This window comes from Leptonychotes weddellii, chromosome 1, assembly GCF_054177405.1.
Source record: "Leptonychotes weddellii isolate Sample4059 chromosome 1, ASM5417740v2, whole genome shotgun sequence".
NCBI classification, from domain to species: domain Eukaryota; kingdom Metazoa; phylum Chordata; class Mammalia; order Carnivora; family Phocidae; genus Leptonychotes; species Leptonychotes weddellii.
In genome coordinates, this window is record NC_138369.1 from 71,475,589 (window position 1) to 71,498,974 (window position 23,386).

Consider the following 23,386-nt stretch of genomic DNA (forward strand, 5'->3'; position numbering starts at 1 on the left):
AAGCTGATTGCCTGGCCCAAACATCGCAGGGGGCTCTACCATTTGTGTTCAGAGAACAAAGTTAATTTGTATAAGATGGATTCCAACTTTACAATAATAATACTGCTGGTTGCGAGACTGACAGCTAACATTTACTGAGCACCCATGTGCAGGCTCCACGCAAAGCACTTTACAAGCAATATTTCACTTAAACCTAAGAAGTAAATGCTCTCTTATTGCCATCTTACAGGTGAGAAAATTGAGGCTCAGGAAGTTGAAGTAAACTGCCCCAAATCACAGTTCATAAGTTATGGGAGCTTTTTTGCCTGGTAGATACAAATCTAGACTCTGAAAAACATTATTGTTAGCATTTACACGTTCTTTATATTCTCTATCACTTACTTTCTTTATCTGATCCCCTTCACAGCTTTAAGATGTAAAATATTATCTTCCTGTTTGCTTCTTATAGGCAAACCTAGAGATTGGAGGGCAGAATGACTTGGCTAAGGTCACGTATAGCATGTCAGCAACCGAGTGAGCACTTGAACTCAAATCTTCACATACACAGCTCATGATTCCTTCCATTCGGATGTGCTGGAAATGGGAAAAAGTGCTCTCTATAATAAGATGATTTTTACTACATTTCTGTTCTCAAATGTGCATCTGAAAATATGAATTCATTTAACAATCTTGCCAAGTTGCTAACGGCCGACAATTGGACTACTCAGAGAGCTCTTTCAGCTTTGAGAGATATTCACATGCCAGAACCTATAGGGAGAGTGAAATAGTTCCTTTTACATTCAGAAGGGTTCCAGTGTCTCCAACACCATGCACAAGGATCCCTGAGTTGTGTGCAAGTTGCTGGCCTTGTCTTCAATCTCTGGTGGCTGTCTCTCCAGCTGTTTACCCCTTGCCTTTTCTTGCTAGCTGCTCCAGGGAGACATTCACCTCTTGGCTGCCTTATTTATTTACCTCCTTTGTGCCTGCATTGGCCCAAGCTCTCAGATAGAAAGGCCTAAAAGCAGAGGGATTCAGTGAATAATCAAGTCCCCAGTCCGCATTCCTGGAGCAAGATGCCTCAGGACAACCAGTTCACTTCCCATGCAAATAGATGTTGCTTTATGAATCCAGCAGAAAACTCCAGAATGCCACTCCTTCTATCGCTGCAAGATAGAGAACAAGAAGAGGTTCTCCAAATAGAAAAAAAGAAAAATATCCTAGCAACAGAATCAATGTCTAGAAACAGAAAGAAAAGGGGAGGTTGAGGTCAAAGATCTGGAGAAACTTGGAAGGAGAGGTACCATGAAGCTGAACCAGGAGAGCAAAATGAGTTTACAGGAGCTTGTACGGATAGACTCAGACAGTGTCTCAAGGCTATTTTAATAGGGGGCAATACAGGGCTTCATTTGAAACAGTAAAGCAAACATTTTTACTCAGTCAGCAAGTATTTAAGCATTTCTTATTCGCCAACGACTGTTCTAGGCACAGCAGATACCATGACTAATTAATATGGCAGCAGAAAAAAAAGCCACCTTCAACCAGGCACAATCTCCTGGGAGAGATAGATGTATAAAGGCAAAGTTGTAACAAAGGGTGCATCAGGCAGTTTGGTCTGCTGTAACAAAGTACTGTAGACCAGGCTTCAGACAACAGCAGTTCATTTCTCACAGCTTTGGAGGCTGGAAGTCTGAGATCAGGGTGCCGGCACAGTCAGGTTATGGTGAGAGTCCTCTCCTGGGTTGCAGACTGCTGACTTCTCGTTATGTCCACACACCGTGGAAAGACAGTAGGCTAGCTCTCTGACCTCTTCTTATAAAGGCACCAACCCCATTCACAAGGGCTCTGCCCTCATGACCTAATCACCCCCAAAACCTCACCACCTAATATGGTCATGTTGGGATTTGAGTTCCAACATCTACATTTTGAGGGAGCAAACACATCCAGCTCCTTGCAGGATGGTACCTACAATGAAGAACAGAAGCATGATGTGAAACAGAAGGTCCCAGTTGGTGAAGGCCTCACAGATGAGACAGGCTTGAACCAAACTGTGATGATTTCATTGGTCCGATGGGAGGGTGTGGGCAGGGCGAGGGCCGGGCGAGGGCCGAGTAAAAAGGCACAAGCAAGTTAGAACATGGGGCATTTTTCAAAAGCTATAAAATGACGAATCAATGTGAAGCGAGGCTGTGCTAGAGTAGGGATGATGAGGAACGAGGGGAGGAGGAAAGGCAGAACTGAGAAAAGATGAGTCTCAAGAGGTAGACTGTGGAACAGAGCTAGCCCCTGAGTGGCTTTCCACACCAGGCTAAGGAGTTTGCATTTACCGTGAAGGACAAGGAAGAATCACTGAAGGCTTTGTCATAGGAACATAGCGGGGTCAGATGTGTGTGGTAGGAAGATGATTTGGAGGGAGGGAGGGAGGAGACCGGATTGTAGATCAGGCAACCGGTTAAATGAGTCTATGCAACTCAGGCCCTGAATCATGACAGTCTGAACTAAGGCAGCGGCAGTATGAATGACTCTTTATCAGGGCAAAAGGGTCCATGCGGGTGCTCTAGAGATCTGAAGTTCTGGTACCAGTTAGTGTGTAAATTTGGTGAGAGTCACCGAGTAAGGGTTATCACTGAGAAATAAAGCACAGGTCTGTTTTTTTGTTTTGTTTTAAAGATTTTATTTATTTATTTGAGAGAGTGAATGAGAGACAGAGAGCATGAGAGGGAAGAGGGTCAGAGGGAGAAGCAGACTCCCCGCCGAGCAGGGAGCCCGATGCGGGACTCGATCCCGGGACTCCAGGATCATGACCTGAGCCGAAGGCAGTCGCTTAACCAACTGAGCCACCCAGGCGCCCGCACAGGTCTGTTTTTATGCAATTGTAACCGATCAATATTATATAATTATTCACAGTGAGAGTACAGCATGTCTAGAATGGTGTTAAGTTTTTGTGTGAGTATTGTAATTCTCCTACAACTCAGGGGACATAGAGCCTCTCAGCTAAGGCATCACAGAATCTGTATGGGATCCCTCTGAAGATGGTTAGAGGGCCATGGCTTTTCTAGTGAGGTGAGGAGGGACCAGAAACCAGGCCACAGGCCAGGGCTCAGACACTGGATTCAGACATCTAAGTGGGAGGTTCTGAGGGTCTGGTGCTCTGAAAAATGGGAGCAGACAGGTTCTTCTTGTGAGGGAAACATGCCAGGGGAAGAAGGGCTGTTTGGTGAAGGGTTATAATGTTCAGGACCAGCCTCATGGGCATGCACCCAGTGCGACTGCACTCAGGAGGGCCCCAGGCTTTGATTAAATGATCCACTATTGCTTTCTTGAAATTTTTAGTAGATCTTTTTAAAGTGAGTGGTTGGGGGGGAGGGGATCTGTATTTTCACTTTGCAATGGACCCTACAAATTATGTAGCTTTTCCTAATAATGGGTGCGGAGCAATGGTTATCTCATTTGGTCCTCCATCAGACTTCTGTAAGGGTAGCATGGCCATCTCTGTCTCAGGGAAGGTCAAGCGGAGGCTCAGACAAGCCAAGTCACTTAGCTAGTGTACAGATTTAGTATAGGGCAAAGATTCCACCTCAAGCCCTTCCGATTCTAACTATTGCTTTGATTATACTAGCTCTTCAGAGCAGGTCCTTGGCCTGGGCACAGTAAATATAGTGGGAAGATCCTTCCTTGCCAGGGCTTGATCCTCCAAGTTCAATACCTCTTCTTGGCACCACAGAGAGAGAACCTTTAAAACAATGGGCTTTTCTTATTTCAAAGGGAACTCGTTTCACTCCAAAGATTCTCAAACATTGTTTGTGGTTATACTTCATTTCCGGCTCAGAAAGATGAAATCATGAATAGCCACAGGTACAAAAATGAGTCACTTAATAGGTTCTTTCCTTGACAGTTTGCCAGTTCTTCCCAGAGAGTTACGTATAGCACCTAGGAAGCCGCTCTCTCTCCTAACGGAGAGGTCGGTGAGCCGGAGTCATGGGGTCCGTAGCCTGAAGCTGAGGTCGGCCGTGCCCATGAGCTTGACCTAGGGTCCGAAAGTGCACGCGTCAGGAGTCCACTTCACTCCTTGTGAATGAGTTTCTTTAACTGTGAAATAGGGTATTAATGGGATTGGCCTGAAAGGCCTGATGCCAGGAGTAAATGGAATAACAACACAGGCAAAGAGCCGAGCACAGAGCTTGGGCCGCAGCGAACACGCAGGAAGTGCGAGCTGTGACTACTGTGTGAAGTCGTCTGCGTGGAGTCTGGAAGGCTGAGTGTGAAGAAGTGAAGGCACGCAGGGACTCGTTAGGTGGCAACAGTGACCACTCAGGTTCCACGGGACAGGCAGGGCTACGCCGTTCCCGCCGAAGGCACGGAGGCCTGATCCACAGGTCCGTTGCACTGTGTTCTGATCACCCTGGCCGCAGAGCCGGCGTGGGCACGTCAATAAAAGGACTGACGGAAAACTCCCACTCGTTGACGCAACAATGCAACCTTCACCGTGGGCACAGAAAAAGAGCACGCTCGCTCTTAGAGTAGCTCGTTCAGATGGACGAGAAAGAGCCCAGGAAGCTGCCTACTTTACAAGGACGAAGCCTGCGTACACGTGAGCAGAAAGGTGAACTGCCCGGCAGCGTCCCCACGCAGGCTGCACGTGCCCTGCCGCCCCTCCCAGCCCTTCACCTTCCCGCTACCATCACTGTAAGGTGGTTTACTGGAGCTGCGTGTCTGAGCCTCACTTCTTGAATGCAAAAGACACAGGAGGGAAATACAAAATACTAATCTTCTACCAAGACTGAACAGACATACTGGAGAATCATCATGAAATCGTAAAAGCATCGTAAAACGCCTTCTATTTCGGTTCTATTTGGGGCATGCAAAGTCTGAAGGAAAGCCTCAGAGGAATCAGACTAGAAAGTAGCTGAGAGCAAGCTGCAGCAATCTGACTCGCAGTTCTCTAATACACTTAGTTGTGGGAAGCATGGTCCGTCTTTGTGGCCCTTCAGACATTTAGGAAAACTGTAAATTTTATTTATTTTTTTAAAGATTTTATTTATTTATTCATGACAGAGAGAGAGAGAGAGAGAGAGGCAGAGGGAGAAGCAGGCTCCCAAGGAGCAGGGAGCCCGATGCGGGACTCGATCCCGGGACCCTGGGATCATGACCTGAGCCGAAGGCAGACACTTAACCATCTGAGCCACCCAGGCGCCCGGAAAACTGTAAATTTTATAAGCATCAGAATTAAATGTCCTCTTGTCTCTTGCTACTCTCTCTCTCTCAGCAAATGTGTTTCACCAAATCTAGACTAGTTTGTAAAACATGGCTGCACATTTGTGGTCACTCCTTCTATCAAAAGTTGGGAGCTAGGTCCCCTTTTCATGAATGTGGGTAGCCTTGCAGCTGCTCCAACCACAATCCCAATACAGTATGGAAAAAGTTATGAAAGTAACATCCTAAACTGGGTCACCAAAGGTCTCCAGCCTCTGCCTGGTTCATGGAACACTAGACTACCTGGAGGCCTCCACGAGAGGCTCTGTGTAGGCACTTCAGGCCACTGTCCCAATGGATCCCAGACTTCTAAGGTGCCAGACAGGAGAGTGAGGTCATCCAAGGTCTTCCGGTCAGAACATGCAAGCATCCCCCATCTGAACACCGCCTAACAACCCACCTCCGCCAGCTTCAAAAGGAAGAAGAATGATTCTGCCAAGTCCAGTCTGGGTTCCTGACCCACAATACTGTAAGCTGTAACAGCCACTGTTTTAAGCCACTAAATTCTGTGGTAGCTGTGGCAAAGCAATAGTTAACTGGGACACTAGACAAACTGTACTCTGCCTCCCTGACTCCACACGCCTGCGAGTAAGAATATGCTTGCATCCATTTTGCAGGAACAAAGCCTCCAAGCTCCTGTCTTCATTAGCTTTTCAGGAAGCATGAGTCCCCACTGGGCTCTTCACAGATACTTCTAAAATCTCGGAGTGTCTCCACAATCTAGTCCTCTTGGCTTCCAAGAATACAAAACTCTAAGCTCTGCAGACTCTAAGCTCTGTCCTCCAGAATCCCTGTGAAACCTTCAGTTGCTGCCAAAGAACCATCCCAAGCCAGGCTAATGTCCATGGCTTTGAAAGTCTCAACAGCTTGAGGAGGTCCCATGAAGGGATGGTACTTGCCTTGTGCTGCCTTTCTCAGGGACTCTGGTCTGAGTTCAGGGTCGGACTAGGAGCAAAAATGATCTTGCTTCACTTAGAATTACCTTTCCTGCCACCCCAGGGCTCCCTCAACCTCAAGATAAAGTTTCTTTTATTTTCTGTAATCTCAAGCCTGGTTCTCTAACTCTTGTTGACATTGGTTCCTGGGCGGCTGACTTGCCTCATTGTTCCCTCCACGTGGTGGAAAGCTAAAGCGAAGGTGAGTGACGCCCATGCCGGGAACCCCCACAGCCACAGAAGACACTCGTTCAGACACTACAGTTTCCATTAAAGTGCACTTTCTTGTTGTTCATTTATTACGTGGATCGGCATGACACCCCTTGCTCTGAAATTTGGATCTTACACGAAACCATTCTATTTGCAATGCTACAAGCCCATCTCTTAACAGTAATGGGAAGGAACTATGCGGCACATTTAAAATGTTAATTTTGAGAATCATTTGACATTCTTCAACCCCAAGGCTTTGTCTCTTTTCCTATATAGAGCTCCATTTCTAAAATACCTAGAGGGCATAATCAAATATTCTAAAAATCATCTGCAGAGTCTTTTGAAAAACTGAGTGTAACAGAACACACTAAGAATATCTTACATATAAACTTAGTGTTAGAAGGAAAGTGATGCTCCTTACTATAATTATCTGCTATGAGCAGCTCATTGTAAAAAAAAAAAAAAAAAAAGAGGAAGTTCATGAGGAAATCTGCCTCCTTTTGTCTTTGATCATGAACTGACCTCATGAGACTTGAGTATGCATATGCTTGATTCAGACAGTCTACGTGTGTACCAGAGTAAAGGCAGTTTGTTGCCCAACTAGGGGTATGCATACTCTTGGTAGAACACAGATTATTTTAGGTAGTTCTATAAATATCTTACATTTTAATATCTATTAGTTTTAATGTCCATTGAACTAGAAATATGCAGCTAGTACATCCAGTCTACCTTTAGACATTTTGAGGGAAATGAGCAAAACACCACCCAATGTCTCCCCATTTCTCTCGCTCTCCTTCTCTCATCTTCTCTCCCCATCTTCCCCTACCTGTCCTTCTCTTCTTCCACCCTTGGCCACCCAAGAGAAGCCTCCTCACTTCAGGGTTCCAGCTTTCTCCCTAACACCTCCCCCCCACTACTTTTTATTTACTGAACAATTTGGTTTTTCAGCTTCTGATTTGCATCTGAATGTACATCTAGCAGCTGGGTGAAAAAAGGATTCCCACCCCCCACATCCCTTACTCCCCCCATTCTCCCTAAACAAACAAATAGTAAATTGTGAATAAATTGTTTTTGTTGTCACAAATATATATATTTAAAGTCCATTATCACAGAAAGTTGAAAATCTAACTATATTTAAAAAGAAAAAAAACACATTGGTATTTCTAGGCATTTTTCCATGTCTTAACAAGCTGAGGACTATCACATAACACACACTTCTGTGTTCAAATTTTTTTCTGCATCACAGTTTCCTTATCTGTAAATGTGAGACAATTCATTTTTACTTGAATTCTTATTGGGAAAATTAAATAAAATAATGTATGTGCTGGTTGGCACACTATAATCCATTAAATTTATTATTACTTAGATTTTGTGGTATACTTTTTTTTAATTTCAAGAAGTGAAATTACAATGTTTTCATTTCATATTTTTTTTTTTTAAAAGATCTATTTATTTGAGAGAGAGCGCACGCACATGTGCACACAAGAGAGTTGGGTGAGGGGGCAGAGGAAGAGGGAAAGAGAAAGTCAAGCAGATTCCCCACTCAGTGCAGAACCTAACACCAGGCTCAATCTCACAACCCTGAAATCAACACCTGAAACAGAACCAAGAGTCTGACACTTAACTGACTAAGCCACCCGGCCCCCCGTCATTGCATATTTATTTATAGTTACCTTCTTTTTGAGGCTAGTGATCCCAGTTTTCCATTTAGAGTAGTGATTTAGTTTTCATTTGCTTGCAATTTGAATTTTAAAAAAGTGAGTCAACTGAAAAACGTTAAGCAATAGTTCAGGAGGTACACAGAAATAAATGGCAAATCTTGTAGGTGATCTAGGAATGAGTGAATCTGTGAGTGAAAAGAGTTACCTAAAATTCTATCAGACTCAAGATTCCCTTTTGTAACAAATACTTGTATTTCCCTCTTCTCTATTTAAAACTGAAAAATCATAATTAATATGATTATACAGATTGTTTTCAGAAAAGCAGCACTATGTATTATTAACAGTAATCTAACAGAAAATAAAAGTGAGGTCATCTCTGATAAATTGATACACATCGCAACATGAAATGCTCAGGTGTGACTGCCTGCAATAGAAGACAGAATTCGGCAGCTGGATGATTGGACCAATATGCAGGATATCTGGAATGCAAGAGCTCTGTGTGCAGAGCCCATGCAGATGTGCTGCATCCAGGACAAGTACTGTGAGTCAGTGACAAGAGGTTTCTGAAATGGGTGAAATTCAGAACCAGATAAAGTTTAATCATTCCTCACTACACTATGGTTTTCTGCTTGGAAATTCAGTGGGAAATGAAAGCCTTCCCCAAAACACTGTGTGTTAAGTTCTAAATTCAGATAATTAGAAACCAGTGTTTTACTTCCTGGAAAACCTGATGGGGCATTAGAAAGTCATAGGGTGCACAGTACTGTATTATTAACTTTGGGTTCTATGTCGTACAGTGGTTCTCTCCAATTTAATCATCTTGCAAAACTGAATCTTTTTCCCCAGCTAACAGCCATTCCCTTTTTCCTCCTCCCCTAACCATTTTTATTTTCTGCTTCTATGTTAAGTGTTCTTACCACAAATAAACTAGCCACAAAAGAACACAAGGTAATTTTTGGAGGCGATGGATACGTTTAGTATCTGATTTGCTCTGGTATCATGGGTATATGTCCAAACTCATCAAGTCATATACATTAAATATGTGTAATTTTTGGCATACCAATTATACTTCAATAAAATTTAAAAAATTAAAAAGAAAGAAAGCCATGTTAGACACTGGGCAGTTCTTCAACTGTAAGACCAACCCATACATTATAGTACATTTAGCATCCCTGATTCCTGTCCATTAAATGACAAAAGCACCCCCCCACCCCAATTATTGAGTCAAACATCCCCAGAGATTTGCAAAATGCTCCTGGAAAGTGGTACCATCCCTACTTCCACAGAGGGTCAGTGGCTTAAGGGCAAGGATCTTGAAGTCAGAGGATGTTTATGTATCTTGGTTTCTTTGTTTACTAGTTTACAATTTGGGGCAAGTCACTTAAGTTATAATATATTTAATGTGAATGTAACCAGGTGTTTTAGGTTTACTTTTGTTTCCCCAAAAGATAGGAAAGAATCCTAACCCCTAGTACCTTGGAATGTGACCTCATTTGGGGATAGAGTCCTTACAGAAGTAATCAAGTTAAAGTGAGGTCATTAAGGTGAGCACTAATCAAATATGACAGGAGTCCTTATAAAAATGGGGAAATCTCAACACAGCCATTCACACAGGGAAAATACTATGTGAGGATGAAAGTAGAGATCAGGATGATGTTTCTGTAAGCTAAGGAAACTGAAGATTGCCAGCAAACCACCAGAAGCTAGGGCAGAGGCATGGAACATGGAACATGACCCCTTAATGGTGGATTCCCAGCTTCCAGAATGGTGAGACAATAAATTGTTGTCTAAGCCACTGGTTTGTGGTACTCTGTTGTGACAGCCCTAGCAAACTGATACATCAGGATACTATATTTGCAAAATCAACTATGTCATTTTAATAATCTTTTTATGTTTTTGTTCTTCTCCAGCATTTTTCTTCCTGGGATCTATTTAATATGAAAATGGGCTTGATACAATGGAATATTATTCCACCATTAAAAAGAATGAAATCTTCCCATTTGCAACAACACGGATGAATCTAGAAAATATATGCTAAGCGAAATAAGTCAGTCAGAGAAAGACAAATACCATATAATTGCACTCATATGTGAAATTTAAGAAAAAAAAAACAAAGGAAAAAAAAAGAGAAAGAGACAAGCCAAGAAAGAGACTCTTAACTATAGAGAACAAACTAATGGTTACCAGAGGGGAGGTGGATGGGGAGATGGACGAAATTGGTAATGGGGATTAAGGAGTGTACTTGTCCTGATGAGCACTGGATGATGTATGGAATTGTTGAATCATTATATTGTACACCTGAAACTAATATAACAGTATGTTAACTATACTGGAATTAAATTTTTTTAAAGTAAAAAATAAATTAAAAGAAAAAGAAAATGGGCTTTGAAAGATAAGATTTCCGTAGAGAGGATATGCTAAGACTAACATATAAAGGTTGGGGCTCACACAGCCAATCATGATGGTCTTCCAGGGTGGAGGATATAACATTCTACTTTAAAAAACTTAGCCAAGAAGCTAGAGTCTGGAAGACGGCAATATGAAATGATATCTTAGCCTGTCCCTTCTTAGGTTGTGGGCTTGTGAAAAAGAGTAGGGGAGGCAGGAGATAATCTCTCCACTCAGGTTTCATAACTTGAAGCAGAAAGAAGCTGTGTTGGATAGTTTTTTGGAAACACTGAAGACATTAGGGCGCTTTTTCCTTCTGTATTTGGAACTCTTGAGAGAAACTGCTTGTCAGGCTACCTCTTTATGAAAGTGGAGGTAGCTGCCTACTTTTGAGCAAATGTGAGAGCATAAAGGATGCTCCAGTTTATTTTCTCAGACAGTCCCTTTGCTTCTATGTGTGAAGGATAGGTGTGCTCACCTTTTAAGAGCTAAAGGGAGATGAAGTGCTTTAGAGAGTACCACCAGCACAAAACTCAGGTGTAAATACTATAAGGGAAGCATCAGACAGATAGGCCATGCATGAATCAGTGGTCAACAAGAGGTCAGGGGGCCCTTTCTACACTATGTCTTGAGTTCAGATATGCCCCTCACACCCAAACCATGCAAATGGCAATTTAGGAAGAAAAAAAGAAGGAAACTCTCAGGGATTGGGCTTATATCCCCAAAGGCACTGTACATTGTCTAAAGAGATAGCTTAAACTACTACATGAAAGAGCAGTGGTGGTGAATACCTAGTTTTTGAAACATCCCCAATCCTTTCACAAAATTAAAGTAACTAATGTAGAAAAATCAGAAATCCATGAAAAACTTCATAAGCAAAACTGTATGGCAATGTGCCCCCTGGAACCTCAGAATACAGGATGATGTGGCAACCCCTAGTATTTAAGTTTTTACTCCATTTTGAGTTGACTTTTGTGTATAGTATAAGATTATGGTTCAATTTCATTGTTTTGCATGTGGATACCCAGTTTTTCCAACACCATTTATTAAAGAGACTATCTTCCCTCATTGTTTATTTTTGGCTCCCTTGTGAAAGATTGGTTGACTAAGAAGCTAGGTCCTCATAGGAACTACAGCTGTATAGGAAAAGGAGAATTCTCATAGGGCCTAGGAGCTTGGGGTCTCATAAATCGTCAAAAAGTATCTAATCCTAAAAGAAGAAATGTTCTGAGAGTGGAGGACTCCAAAGACAGATCTGAAAACAATTAAAACTAGAGAGGAGGGGTACCTGGCTGGCTCAGTGGGTAGAACATGTGACTCTTGATCTTGGGGTTGTGAGTTCGAGCCCCATCTTGGATGCAGAGATTGCTTAAAAATAAAATCTTAAAAAAACAAAATAGAAAGGTGCTTTACAGTCTCCAATTTAAGGTGAGTACAAGTAAGCTACACAAAGATATGCCTGAACCTTCAACATTCTGAGAAAATCTTTCTTGGAAATTGCTGGAACCAGGACTCTACTTGGTCAGATCATGAAGATCAGAGTAATTGTTTCAAATACTAGTGTGGGAGAGGCCATGCTAGGAAAGGAAACCTATCTCAGAAAGTAGCAAAAATATAACTATACTAAGAAGCAATTAATATAAAAAACTTTCTGGTGATGGCAGAAGGGACTTAAAGCCATAGATTTAAGAAAGTTTTCCTAGCGTACCTCTATTTCCGATATTCTTCTAAAAGTCAAAGAAAACACATCTTTTTCAAGCATGACAACAGAAAAGGATGAAAGAGAAGCTAAAGACAAAAATTATCTGAATAACATACCTACATAAAGTAAAAACACACCTAACATATTCCGTAGGGCACACAAAACCAAAACATTTCAAAACAAGGCAAAAGTAATTAAGAAAAGCTTACAAACTCTGAAACAACAGCACACATTAATTTATAAAGGCTCAGAAATAGGTGAATAGGTGTTACAGAATGAATTGGATTTCCTCAAAATTCATATATTGAAGTTCTATTCCCCATTACCTCACAATGTGACTGTATTTGCAGACAGGATCTTGAAAGAATTAATTAATTAAAATGAAGTCATATAGATGTACCTTAATCCATATGACTGGTTTCGTTATAAGAGTAAATTAGGACAAAGACACAGAGAGGCAAGACCATATGAATTCACAAATAGGAAATGGCAGCCATCTACAAGCCAGGGCCTCGAAAGAAAGCAACTCCACCAACCTCTTGATTTTGGACTTCCAGCCTCCAGGATTGTGAGAAAATAAATTTCTGTTGTTTAAGCTACACAGTCTGTGGTGCTCTGTTATGGCAGCCCTAGCAACTAATATACTAGGGAAGAATGATATAAATAATATGAGCAAGCTGAGCTGAGGAGGGCACATAAACAAAAGATATAGACTTGAAGACCTTAAAGAGAAGAAATACAGTGTGAATGAATACCACAAAAATAAGGGAAAGGAAATAAACTACATATGGTGAAAAAAAGGAAAGAAAAGACAAAGTGATAGTTATAGAGAACAGGCAAAGAAGACCCAATATACATAGAATTGGATGTTCTTAAAGAGGAAAACCAAAGCAATAGGAAGAATAATAATGATAATTACAATTCAAGAAAAATTTCCTGCAATAAAAGAGACATTAACAAATACTAAAGAACATTTCATGTATCAGGGGAAAAATCTGATCCCAAATATTCTATATCAAGTGTCTGTAAACTGTGCTCTGAAGGCCAAATCTAACCCACTTCCTGTTTTTGTGAATAAAGATGTACTGGGAGATGGCCCACCTACTCATTTACATACTTTCTAGGGTTGCTTCACACTACAATGACAGAGAGGAGTACTTGAGACATAGACTGTATGGCCTGCAATACGTATAGTATTTACTATCTGGCTCTTTACAAAAAGGTGTGCTGACCCATGGCCCATGCCAAAATATACTCCATTGAAAATATTGGGTTAAAATAAAAAATCAATAAAAACAAAACAAAATAAAATACCACAAATTCACTGAACATCCAGGATAAAACACCAAGATACTTAAATAGCAACACTTTTAAGCTAAAATAATGCTCTTTGCCAGTACACAAGGGAATAACATAATTGAGATATTTAAATGAAGAAAATATGAACCAAAAGTTTCATTTTCAGCCAAATTGATCTACAAGTCTAAAAGCCACAGTCACACTGTGATTAACATGCAAGAACTCAAGGAAAACAGTCCCAGGAGCTCTTTCTGAGATGGCTCAGAGAACAAGCTTCAGGAAACCAAGAAAAGATTGGAGAAGCTTTGGGCTAACAATATATAGTGATCATTAAGCATATTTAATCATAACAATAAGATTAAATAATGGAAAATAAAAATGACAAAATACATGTAATTGTTATTTGCTCTGACAATGTAACTATAACTATGAAAGCAGTCAGGGAGGAACAAAGTAAGAATACAAGGAAAGCAGAACAAGCATGCTGTCTTACAGATACTAACTGGTACAAAAAGAACATTACTTTAAATTATCAAGGCTCCTGGCTAGTCACAACATTGCTTATTGTAGGAAATGAAGACAAAATCTTTAAAAAGTGGGACTGTAAGTACAATAAAGGTAAATGACTCCTGTAAAGGAAAACTTTTAGAAAAGTATACAAACTTTCTAAATAACAAAAGTATTTAAAAGAGAGAGGGGTGGAAAAAGCAAAGAAAACAGACCACATTCTAGAAGGAACCCAGATGTCCATCAGTAGGGGAATGGTTGAATCGATGATGATAGACCCATATGATACCATACTATGCAGCTGGAAAGAAGAATGACTGACCTCCAGCATATACTGTTCTGCAAGGGATACATAGTCCTACAAGATACATAGTGTTCTGCTGAAGTACAGAACGGTGTGCAAAGTATGCTATACAGAAGAAAAGGAGAGAACCACAAAGGTATTAGTATTGCTCATATTATAAAAGAAACAATGAAAGAATGAACACAAAACAATGAAAGAATGAACACAAAACTAATAAAATGGTTACCCTCAGTTAGGGTAGCCATACATCTGCTTGCCCAGAACAGCTCTGGTTAATGCCTTTTGATATCAACAGAAATGGAGGAGACTGCTTTTTGAAAAGGCATCTTACTGGTACTCATTTCTGATATATAGGTAGACCCTTGACTATCTAAAGGGAAGACAAGTAATAAGAAATGTTAACTCCTAAACATGAAAGTGTAAAATATTACTGTCTCCATTTTAGACAAAGAAAAGTTTGCATATTATGTTCTTTTATGTCTGAATTATATCTAGGTATTTTACTCAAAATAAGTGGAATTCCTAATGCAATCATACACAATGTGACAATGCAATACTGAACAATTTCTATAACTCAATGATTACTTTTTTCTGGTAATTATGCAATCACTTTATTTTTTGAAAATAGATGATCTTATTGAAGTATAATTGACATATAATGTTATAATAGTTTCAGATATATACTGATTTGACAGTTCTACACATTTTGCTATGCTCATCCTAAGTGTAGATTTATATTATGTTTATCTGTGAAACCATTTATTACTTAATTTTTAAAAACCTTATTCTTTCTCTGTATTGGCCTTCTCATTGTAATATGACAATATAAGAGTATCTCTTTTTTAAAATTATTCTAGGATAGGAAGAAAACTGAATACACACTTTTCCAAAGAAGACATCCAGATGGCTAACAGATACATGAAAAGATGCTCAACATCACTCATCATGAGGAAAATACAAATCAAAACCATGATAAGATACCACCTCACACCTGTCAGAATGGCTAAAATTAACAACACAAGAAACAACAGGTGTTGGTGAGGATGAAGAGAAAGGGGAACCCTCTTGCACTGTTGGTGCAATGCAAATTGGTGCAACCACTTTGGAGAACAGTATGGAGGTTCCTCAAAAAGTTAAAAGTTAAAAATAGAACTACCCTATGATCCAGCAATTGCACTACTAGGTATTTACCCAAAGGATACACAAATACAGAGTGAAGGGGTACATGCACCCCGATATTTAGAGCAGCATTATCAACAATAGCCAAACTATGGAGTAAGCCCTAATGTCCATCGACTAATGAGTGGATAAAGAGGAGATGGTATATATATACGATGGAATATTACTCAGCCATCATAAAAATGAAATCTTGTCATTCACAATGATGTGAATAGAGCTAGAATGTATTATGCTAAGTGAAATAAGTCGAACAAATACCATATGAATCACTCATATGTGGAATTTAAGAAAGAAAACAGATGAACATATGGGAAGGGGGGAAAAAAGGAGAGAGGGAAACAAACCATAAGAGACTTTTAACAATAGAGAACAAACTGAGGGCTGATAGAGGGAGGTGGGTGTGGGATAGGCTAGATGGGTACTGGGTATTAAAGAAGGCACTTGTCAGGGCACCTGGGTGGCTCGGTTGGTTAAGCATCTACTCTTGATTTCAGCTCAGATCATGATCTCCCATCATGGGATCGAGCCACATCAGGCTCCATCCTCTGCAGAGTCTGCTTGTCCCTCTCCCTCTGCTCCTCCCCCTGCTTGCTCTCTCTCAAATAAATAAATTAATTAAATCATTAAAGAAAAAAATAAATAAAGAGGGCACCTGTGATGAGCACTGGGTGTTGTATGTAAGTGATGAATCACTGAATTCTACTCCAGAAACCAGTATAGCAGGGGCACCTAGGTGGCTCAGATGGTTGTCTGCCTTAGGCTCAGATCATGATCTCCAGGTCCTATGATCCAGCCCCACTTCGGGCTCCTTGCTCAGCAGGGAGTCTGCTTCTCCCTCTGCCTCTTCCCCCTGCTCCTGCTCTCTCTCTCTCTCAAATAAATAAATAAATATTTTTTTAAAGATTTTTATTTATTTATTTGAGAGAGAGAGAATGAGAGACAGAGAGCACGAGAAGGAAGAGGGCAGAGGGAGAAGCAGATCCCCTGCTGAGCAGGGAGCCCGATGCGGGACTCGATCCCGGGACTCCAGGATCATGACCTGAGCCAAAGGCAGTCGCTTAACCAACTGAGCCACCCAGGCACCCAATAAATATTTTTTTAAAAGAAAGAAACCAATACTGCATTGTATGTTTACATTAAAATTAAAATTTGAATTAAAAAATTTAAGTAAAATTGTTCCAGGATTAAAGAGACTAATATAAGTAAAAGTTAAATATGTGAGAAAGTTCTTAGCACATATTGTTTAAGTGTTAGCCATTATTATTCTTGTAGTTGTCATTATTGACTGTTTAAAAGATTATACTCTCTTTGATAACTATATTTTAGGAGGGCTGTGTGTGTGTGTGTGTACATGTGTGTGTCTACATATAGTTCTATATATGTCTGTTTTCTATTAGTTACCTAGAAGAAACCACAATAACCCATAGAGAGGGGAGCATAATGTTGGAGCAGAGATAAGAAAAGGGATCACGGGGTACCTGGGTGGCTCAGTCGTTAAGCGTCTGCCTTCGGCTCAGGTCAGGATCCCAGGGTCCTGGGATCGAGTCCCACATCGGGCTCCCTGCTCAGCGGGAAGCCTGCTTCTCCCTCTCCCACTCCCCCTGCTTGTGTTCCCTCTCTTGCTGTGTCTCTCTCTGTCAAATAAATAAATAAATCTTTAAAAAAAAAAAAAAAGAAAAGGGACCAGATGTGACCTATTCTTCCAAATTTCTTTATGGTTTTATTTTATTTTTATTTGGGCTGAATTACTCTGCATTTGGGGATGAATTCTACCAGAGAATGCTGTGTCCCACACTTTTCTCTAGTCAGGAGAGGACAATAGACCCTTCAGGGAAGACAACTCTAGTAGGTAGACAATAAGGTTTTCCTAAAGAGGATAGGGGCATTCAGCCTGTGAAGTATGAAGGAAGGGGCTGTCTTTAAGGTGGGGTGGAGAGGGAAAGGAGGCAGACTTACAGACTTAAGACATGACTAGGAGTTGGGGTTCTGCCAGGTGTGTAATGCCAGTGAGAATTTGGCATATTTGCCATCCTGATTACAGTGTGTCAAGTCCCATTAGATGCCCTAAGCCTGTAGAGTATTCTGCTGCACATCACCAGCCTCGGGTCAGGTTATCAGAATTACAGGCCTGGGCAGGAAGAGAAAAGGCAGCCTTTTCCCATGAGGTCAGGAGAACAAGCACAAAATTGAGGGGTCGATGAGCAAAGAAGCTCAATCACAGATGGTTGAAATGTATCTGGGGAGAATGAGAAACAAGCACCTCCTTTCTAAAGTAAATTAAAAGAAAATGAGCCTTGAAGGAGAGAAGAAGGACCCTTGAGGGCATAAGCTTATTTTCAATAATCAGAAATCCAGACATCCTCTGAAGTGTCCATAGGTCCCTCTAATGATCAATTTCAATTCCAATCAGCAAGCATTTACTGAGAAACTAACGTCTGATGGACACTGCTCTGAACTGAAGCTCTAAACACTGGACATGTGGAAGCAAGTAATGCATAGGTTGTGCCTTCAAAGGTTCACCATTGTGTGTGGAAAGAGATATTTATAAAAATAGCTAAAATACAGCATGATTATCATAGGAGAGGCAGCAATTTTCAATTACTTGTAACTGGGTCAATTTGTTTGCTCAAAATGTCAGACAAATCTCCATATTGATTGGCTTAGAGGGGACTGGTGCCTTTAGTGATTTCACCTAAAGAGGTCCAAGGCTGCAGACATAAAACCCTGGGCTCAGGAAATTTTTTTGGGTGTTGACTCTCACACTGTGCTCCATATTTTCTACTTTTCTGGCCTCTAAAGTCTCTGCCCTCTGGGCTTCCCATCTAGATTCTCCTGCTTGGCCTAAACCTTTCTCAGTGTTGCCACATTTGGATATTTTGAGGTGGCTTAAAAAGGAAGACACTCAGATGGATTTGGAGTCACCGATACAATGTGCCTATCTTGAGAAGGACAAGTCTGCAGTCAGCAGATAATTTAGACAAAGGATATCCTTTTTCTCTTTGTTCCATCTGAGGGTGGTTTTATCATTCCCGTCCAGTCTGCATTTTCTGTGGCATCTCCTATTTTCTTCTATCTCAGGTCCTCTTCAGTGACTGTGGTATAATTACACAGAGCTGGAGTCCTTTTATTTTATCATATTTGCTACAAAGGCCTTATCTATTGACACCAGGAAGGACACAATGGTCTGAACTATGTTTCTAATGCCAAAGCACTGGATATTCTGTCTGTCCCAGAATGGTACTCTCCAATATTTCATGACTACCATGTATCCAAAATTTACATGATCCAAGAATGTCCTCCAAAGACAAATAAGTTATAAAAGAAGATGAAGTTCCCATGTTTGGGCCCCTATTCCTCTTCCTGACAGTGACCCCAATACTAAGTACTGAGAACAAAATATAGAGGCCTGAAATGCCGCTGATCATCTGCAATGCACAGGATAGTCTCCCACAACAAACAATTACCAACCCGAAATGTCAACAGTGCCAAAGCTGAGAAACCCTGTGTTAGAATGCAACTTAGATGTTGTAACAAAAAGACCCCAAAATGAAATGATTCCAACAAGACAGGAATGTACTTGCTTTTGTCTGGGGTGGGGAGGACGGATCTGTAACAAGATCCAGGATTCTTCCATATTGTTGCTCTGCACTCCTCTATGGTTTGTCCTTGCCAAATGGTTGAAGCTGCCTTTGTGGCTTCGCCTGAACATTCTGACCCACATGTACTTCTTTGCTAGGGCTGCTCTAACAAAACACCACAGATGGGATGGCCACACAGAAATTTATTTTCTCACAGTGGAGATCAGGGTGCTGACAGGTTATTTTTTCCTTGAGACCACTCTCATTGGCTTGCAGATGGCTGCCGTCTCACTCTGTTTGATATAGCCTTTCCTCTGTGTGCCCATATCGTTGGTATCTCTTCTTCTTTTAAAGACACTAGTCATATTGCACGGAGGCCCCACACTTATGATCTCATTTAACCCTAATCACCTCTTTAAAGGCCCTCTTTCCAAATACAGTCACAGTGGGGTTGGAGCTTCAACCTATGAATTTTGAAGACACACAATTCAGTCCATAACATAATGGACAGGAAGAGAAATTAGAGGGCAAACAATTACATTTTTTAGAGATTTTTTCCTAAAAGTTACATAAATCGTTCTCTTGCATATCATTGGCCCAAAACTTTGTCACCTGCCTAGCCCAACTGCAAAATAGGCTGGGAAATCTATTCTCTAGCTTGGTAGCCATGAGCACAGAAAAATCTCAGACGGCAATGTTATTTTAGGAAAAACTATTAGAGAAAGAGATAGAATTTTAGAAACTGGAAAATGACAATCTGTTCTAATTTTGATTTAGTGTTTTGCCAATATAATGCCTCTTGGATTCATCCCAACTACCAGGGCCCATGAGATAATGAAACCAATTCCTACATAGAACCCCAGTACAGCAGATACCATACCCAACCCTACATCTTCTTTTATTTAGAAAAGAGTCACAAAACGGCAGCCACAAGAAAACACTTCGTATTTCCTCAGTGGCAGTTTTGGGTCCAGGCAAATTTACTACCACCTTGAGTTATACCATGTGTCTCTTATTTTGTCTTTAAAAAAGTAGTGAGAAAGACTCTGTGGCCAGGGAACTGGAAGAGAAAATGTCTATGCTGTTGTCCTTTAAATTAACTTCCTTTTCTGCCCATGAACACCTGGACCTCTGCCTTAATGACTGAGGTTGAGATGTGGTTCTTAAAGGCATACAATTTGGAGAATATCCTGGATAAGATCATCTATTAATAATACATTAACAACTATCCTATCTAATATGTATTTTAAGAACGACCTAGTAAAATTGTAATACACTTTATTTTAATATATATTCACTCAGTTAATATATCAACATTGAACAGGTTTAATTCTAATGCTAAATTTTCAAGCAGTTTATGCTGCTAAAGGCTAAAACCAGGCTATTGCCTGAGTCATTTGTGGAATTTCAGTAACAGTCTATATATTTATGTGAAATGCCATTAAGCCTGAATGGCAGTTATGGATTAACTACTGAGTTGAAAGAAGGTGACCCTTCACAACTGCCCAATAAGCACCAGCCTAAGAAAGCCACTCACCGTTCTTCTTGTAGAACATAATTTCTCCTTTGAATTCCGTTTTCTCCTCCAGTGACTTTTCTATCTGAAGCATCAGCTGCTCATTGGTTTCAACTCCAAATAAGAATTTGCAGCTGCAACTCTTCTGCATGACTTCAGTCCGGGCGAATCCAGCGAGCTCACAGAAGCCATCCGAACAGTAGACTATGGGGAACCCCTTTGCCACCTGGGCATTCGCAAGGATGAAGTTGCTATCTGTAAAACGACAGGAAGACACTCAGCCACTACACGAGCATGAGGAACTCTTGCTTTTAAATCACAGTTTCAGTAACAAATTATAAGCTTGAGTATCTAGCTAACAGTGCATGTCCTGATGTGCTAGGGTGGGAAGACACTCCAAAACACTGACCAGCAGAAATATGTATTAAGCTCTGACTTTGGCTTGCATTTTCAAACACATTACAGAAGAAATACGGTATTCACTGGTCTGTTTCGAGGCCCTTACTATCTAGTTGGCAGTCAGGTAGGGTGCTTTCAGGCATGGCTTCGGGCTCAAACCCTGAATCTGCCACTTGATGTATACATAAACTTGAACAAGTTATTCACACATTAACCTCCAGTTTCCTTAGGTTTGATTTCTCTAAAAGCAGACGCTGAACGAGGATTCAAGTGTAAGTCATTTACTTGGCAGGTGACTTCAGGGAGTAAGCAAGTGGGGAATTGAGAAAGGGAAGGAAGGAAAGGTAATAAAGAGTAGGAGAAAACGGTTTTACTGCCATGGCAGCTGAGGTCATATAGGGACCCCAGAAATGACCAAGGACCACAACTTGGAATTTTCCCACTAAGGGGAGAGCAAGGTATGTTGTAGGGATTAGTGAAAAATGTACATAACGTGCTTAGTGAAGTCTCTGGCACAAATAAGTATTCAATAAAAATTGTTCAGTATTATTCACACCTTTATGGTTATTATTTTTTTTAAGATTTTAGGGGCGCCTGGGTGGCTCAGTCGTTAAGCGTCTGCCTTTGGCTTGGGTCATGATCCTGGGGTCCTGGGATCGAGCCCCACGTCGGGCTCCCTGTGCTGCGGGAGGCCTGCTTCTCCCTCTCCCACTCCCCCTGCTTGTGTTCCTTCTCTCGCTGTCTCTCTCTGTCAAATGAATAAATCTTTAAAAAAAAAAAAAGATTTTATTTATTTATTTATTTATTTATTTATTTATTTATTTGAGAGAGAGAGAGACAGAGATAGCAAGAGTGATCAAGAGCAGGGAGGAGAGGGAGAAGCAGGGAGCCTGATGAGCAGGGAGGCCAATGCAGGGCTAGATCCCAGGACCCTGGCTGGGATCATGACCTGAGCCAAAGGCAGATGCTTAACTGAATGAGCCACCCAGGGGCTCCTATGGTTATTATGTTAACAAGTAAGAATCAGAGGACAATCAAAAATAGCAGAGTATTAAGTGCTTGAAGAGAACTCCTGGGGAACAGTGTGGGAGACAATATTCAGGGAAGGTTCCTGCCGGGTGAATTTCTTTTGAGATTAATTTTGCGGTTTGGATATGATATTTATAAGCAAAAAGATGCATATGGGAGATGGGCTGTAGAAGGCATTTATAAAATCTGTTGGTAGGTGACTTTAGGTTCAGAATGAATTAGAGACTATTAAATCATTCATTCATTCTCTCACGAAACAAATGCTGGACTGTGTATCAGATAATATTAGAGGCTGGGATTTTTAAAATAACACAGGCAAAAATGGAAAGAACCACAGTACAAGTTGTTAAATGAAAAAAATCAAGATTCAGTGTAATATGTTATTAGATGAGTATTTGTCTGAAAATATATAAACACATATAAACATGTATATGTATATCCAAATATAAAATACTTGTGTGTACCTAAAAATAAGTGGAATAACTTGGCAACTGTAGATATCTTTAGAGAGAGGAACTTTGGGCAAAGGTGGTAGGCACACTTATTTTTACCATACACCTATTGTATCCTTTGAATGTTATACTATATGCTTTATATATTGCCCATTCAAAAAAGAGTATGTTTAAAAAAGGTTTGCAGCAGACATCCTATCTTATATGCCATGAGAAAGGAGGAATTCTAGCTACTTCTCAATGGCCAGTAGGACAAACACTGAAGATCTCCTCTGTGGGCTTCCTCATCACTTTTTAAATGTCTGTTTTGTGTTTCCATAGTTCACTATCAGCTGGCAGAACCAAATCCAGTCCATCCAGCTTTGCTCCAATCAGCCCTTGTGCCTAGAATGCTAGTTCTAGTGCACACATCTACACCCTGCCTGAGCTGGGCTGGCTCATCTACCCTCCCAGTCACCCTCTCCCTGTGGAGAAAAGCCAGAGCTGAAGCCCTACACTGGGAAGCCTTTGAGGGAGTGTTATTTTGAAGTGGGAGTGAATTAGATTAACCGAGACTAATATTTAATTCTACCACTTTGCAGAAGCATTTATTGACTGTGGACTACATGTTGGACTTTGTTCCAGGTGTAGAGACAAGAAGTTTTTTGGATGCAGTCTCTGCCCTTGAAGATCAGTAATGAACCTGCATGAGTTCCCAGCGAGGTCCAGAGGTGGGCACCCTCCTACTAGGTTACTTCACCCTGCAACTCTGCACAGCTATGGATCCCTCTCTAACCATAGTATCTCTTCCTCTGCCCATTCTAAAACTTTGGCTGAGAGATTGCTTAGAAAATGTAAATACATAGCATTGGCAAAGTACTCAAACATCCTGAAAGAGCTTTTAATGCAAAAAGAAGCCATTTTTCAGTCGACTGCTGACATGTTTATTGACTTTCTACTATATGCCAGGTGACTTGATTCTACCATATGGCAGGTCCTAGGGTGAGGTGACAGTGGGT

At 40.9% G+C, this 23,386-nt stretch overlaps 1 protein-coding gene across 1 annotated transcript in view; it reads right to left on the bottom strand.

Annotated features, from left to right (window-relative positions):
- Positions 1-23,386, bottom strand: part of KCNH8 (potassium voltage-gated channel subfamily H member 8) — a 364,781-nt gene that overhangs the window by 222,068 nt on the left and 119,327 nt on the right. Inside the window, exon 2 of the mRNA XM_006729977.3 lies at positions 20,530-20,763. Coding sequence (XP_006730040.1) covers positions 20,530-20,763 — 234 coding nt within the window. The remainder of the gene's footprint in view (positions 1-20,529; positions 20,764-23,386) is intronic.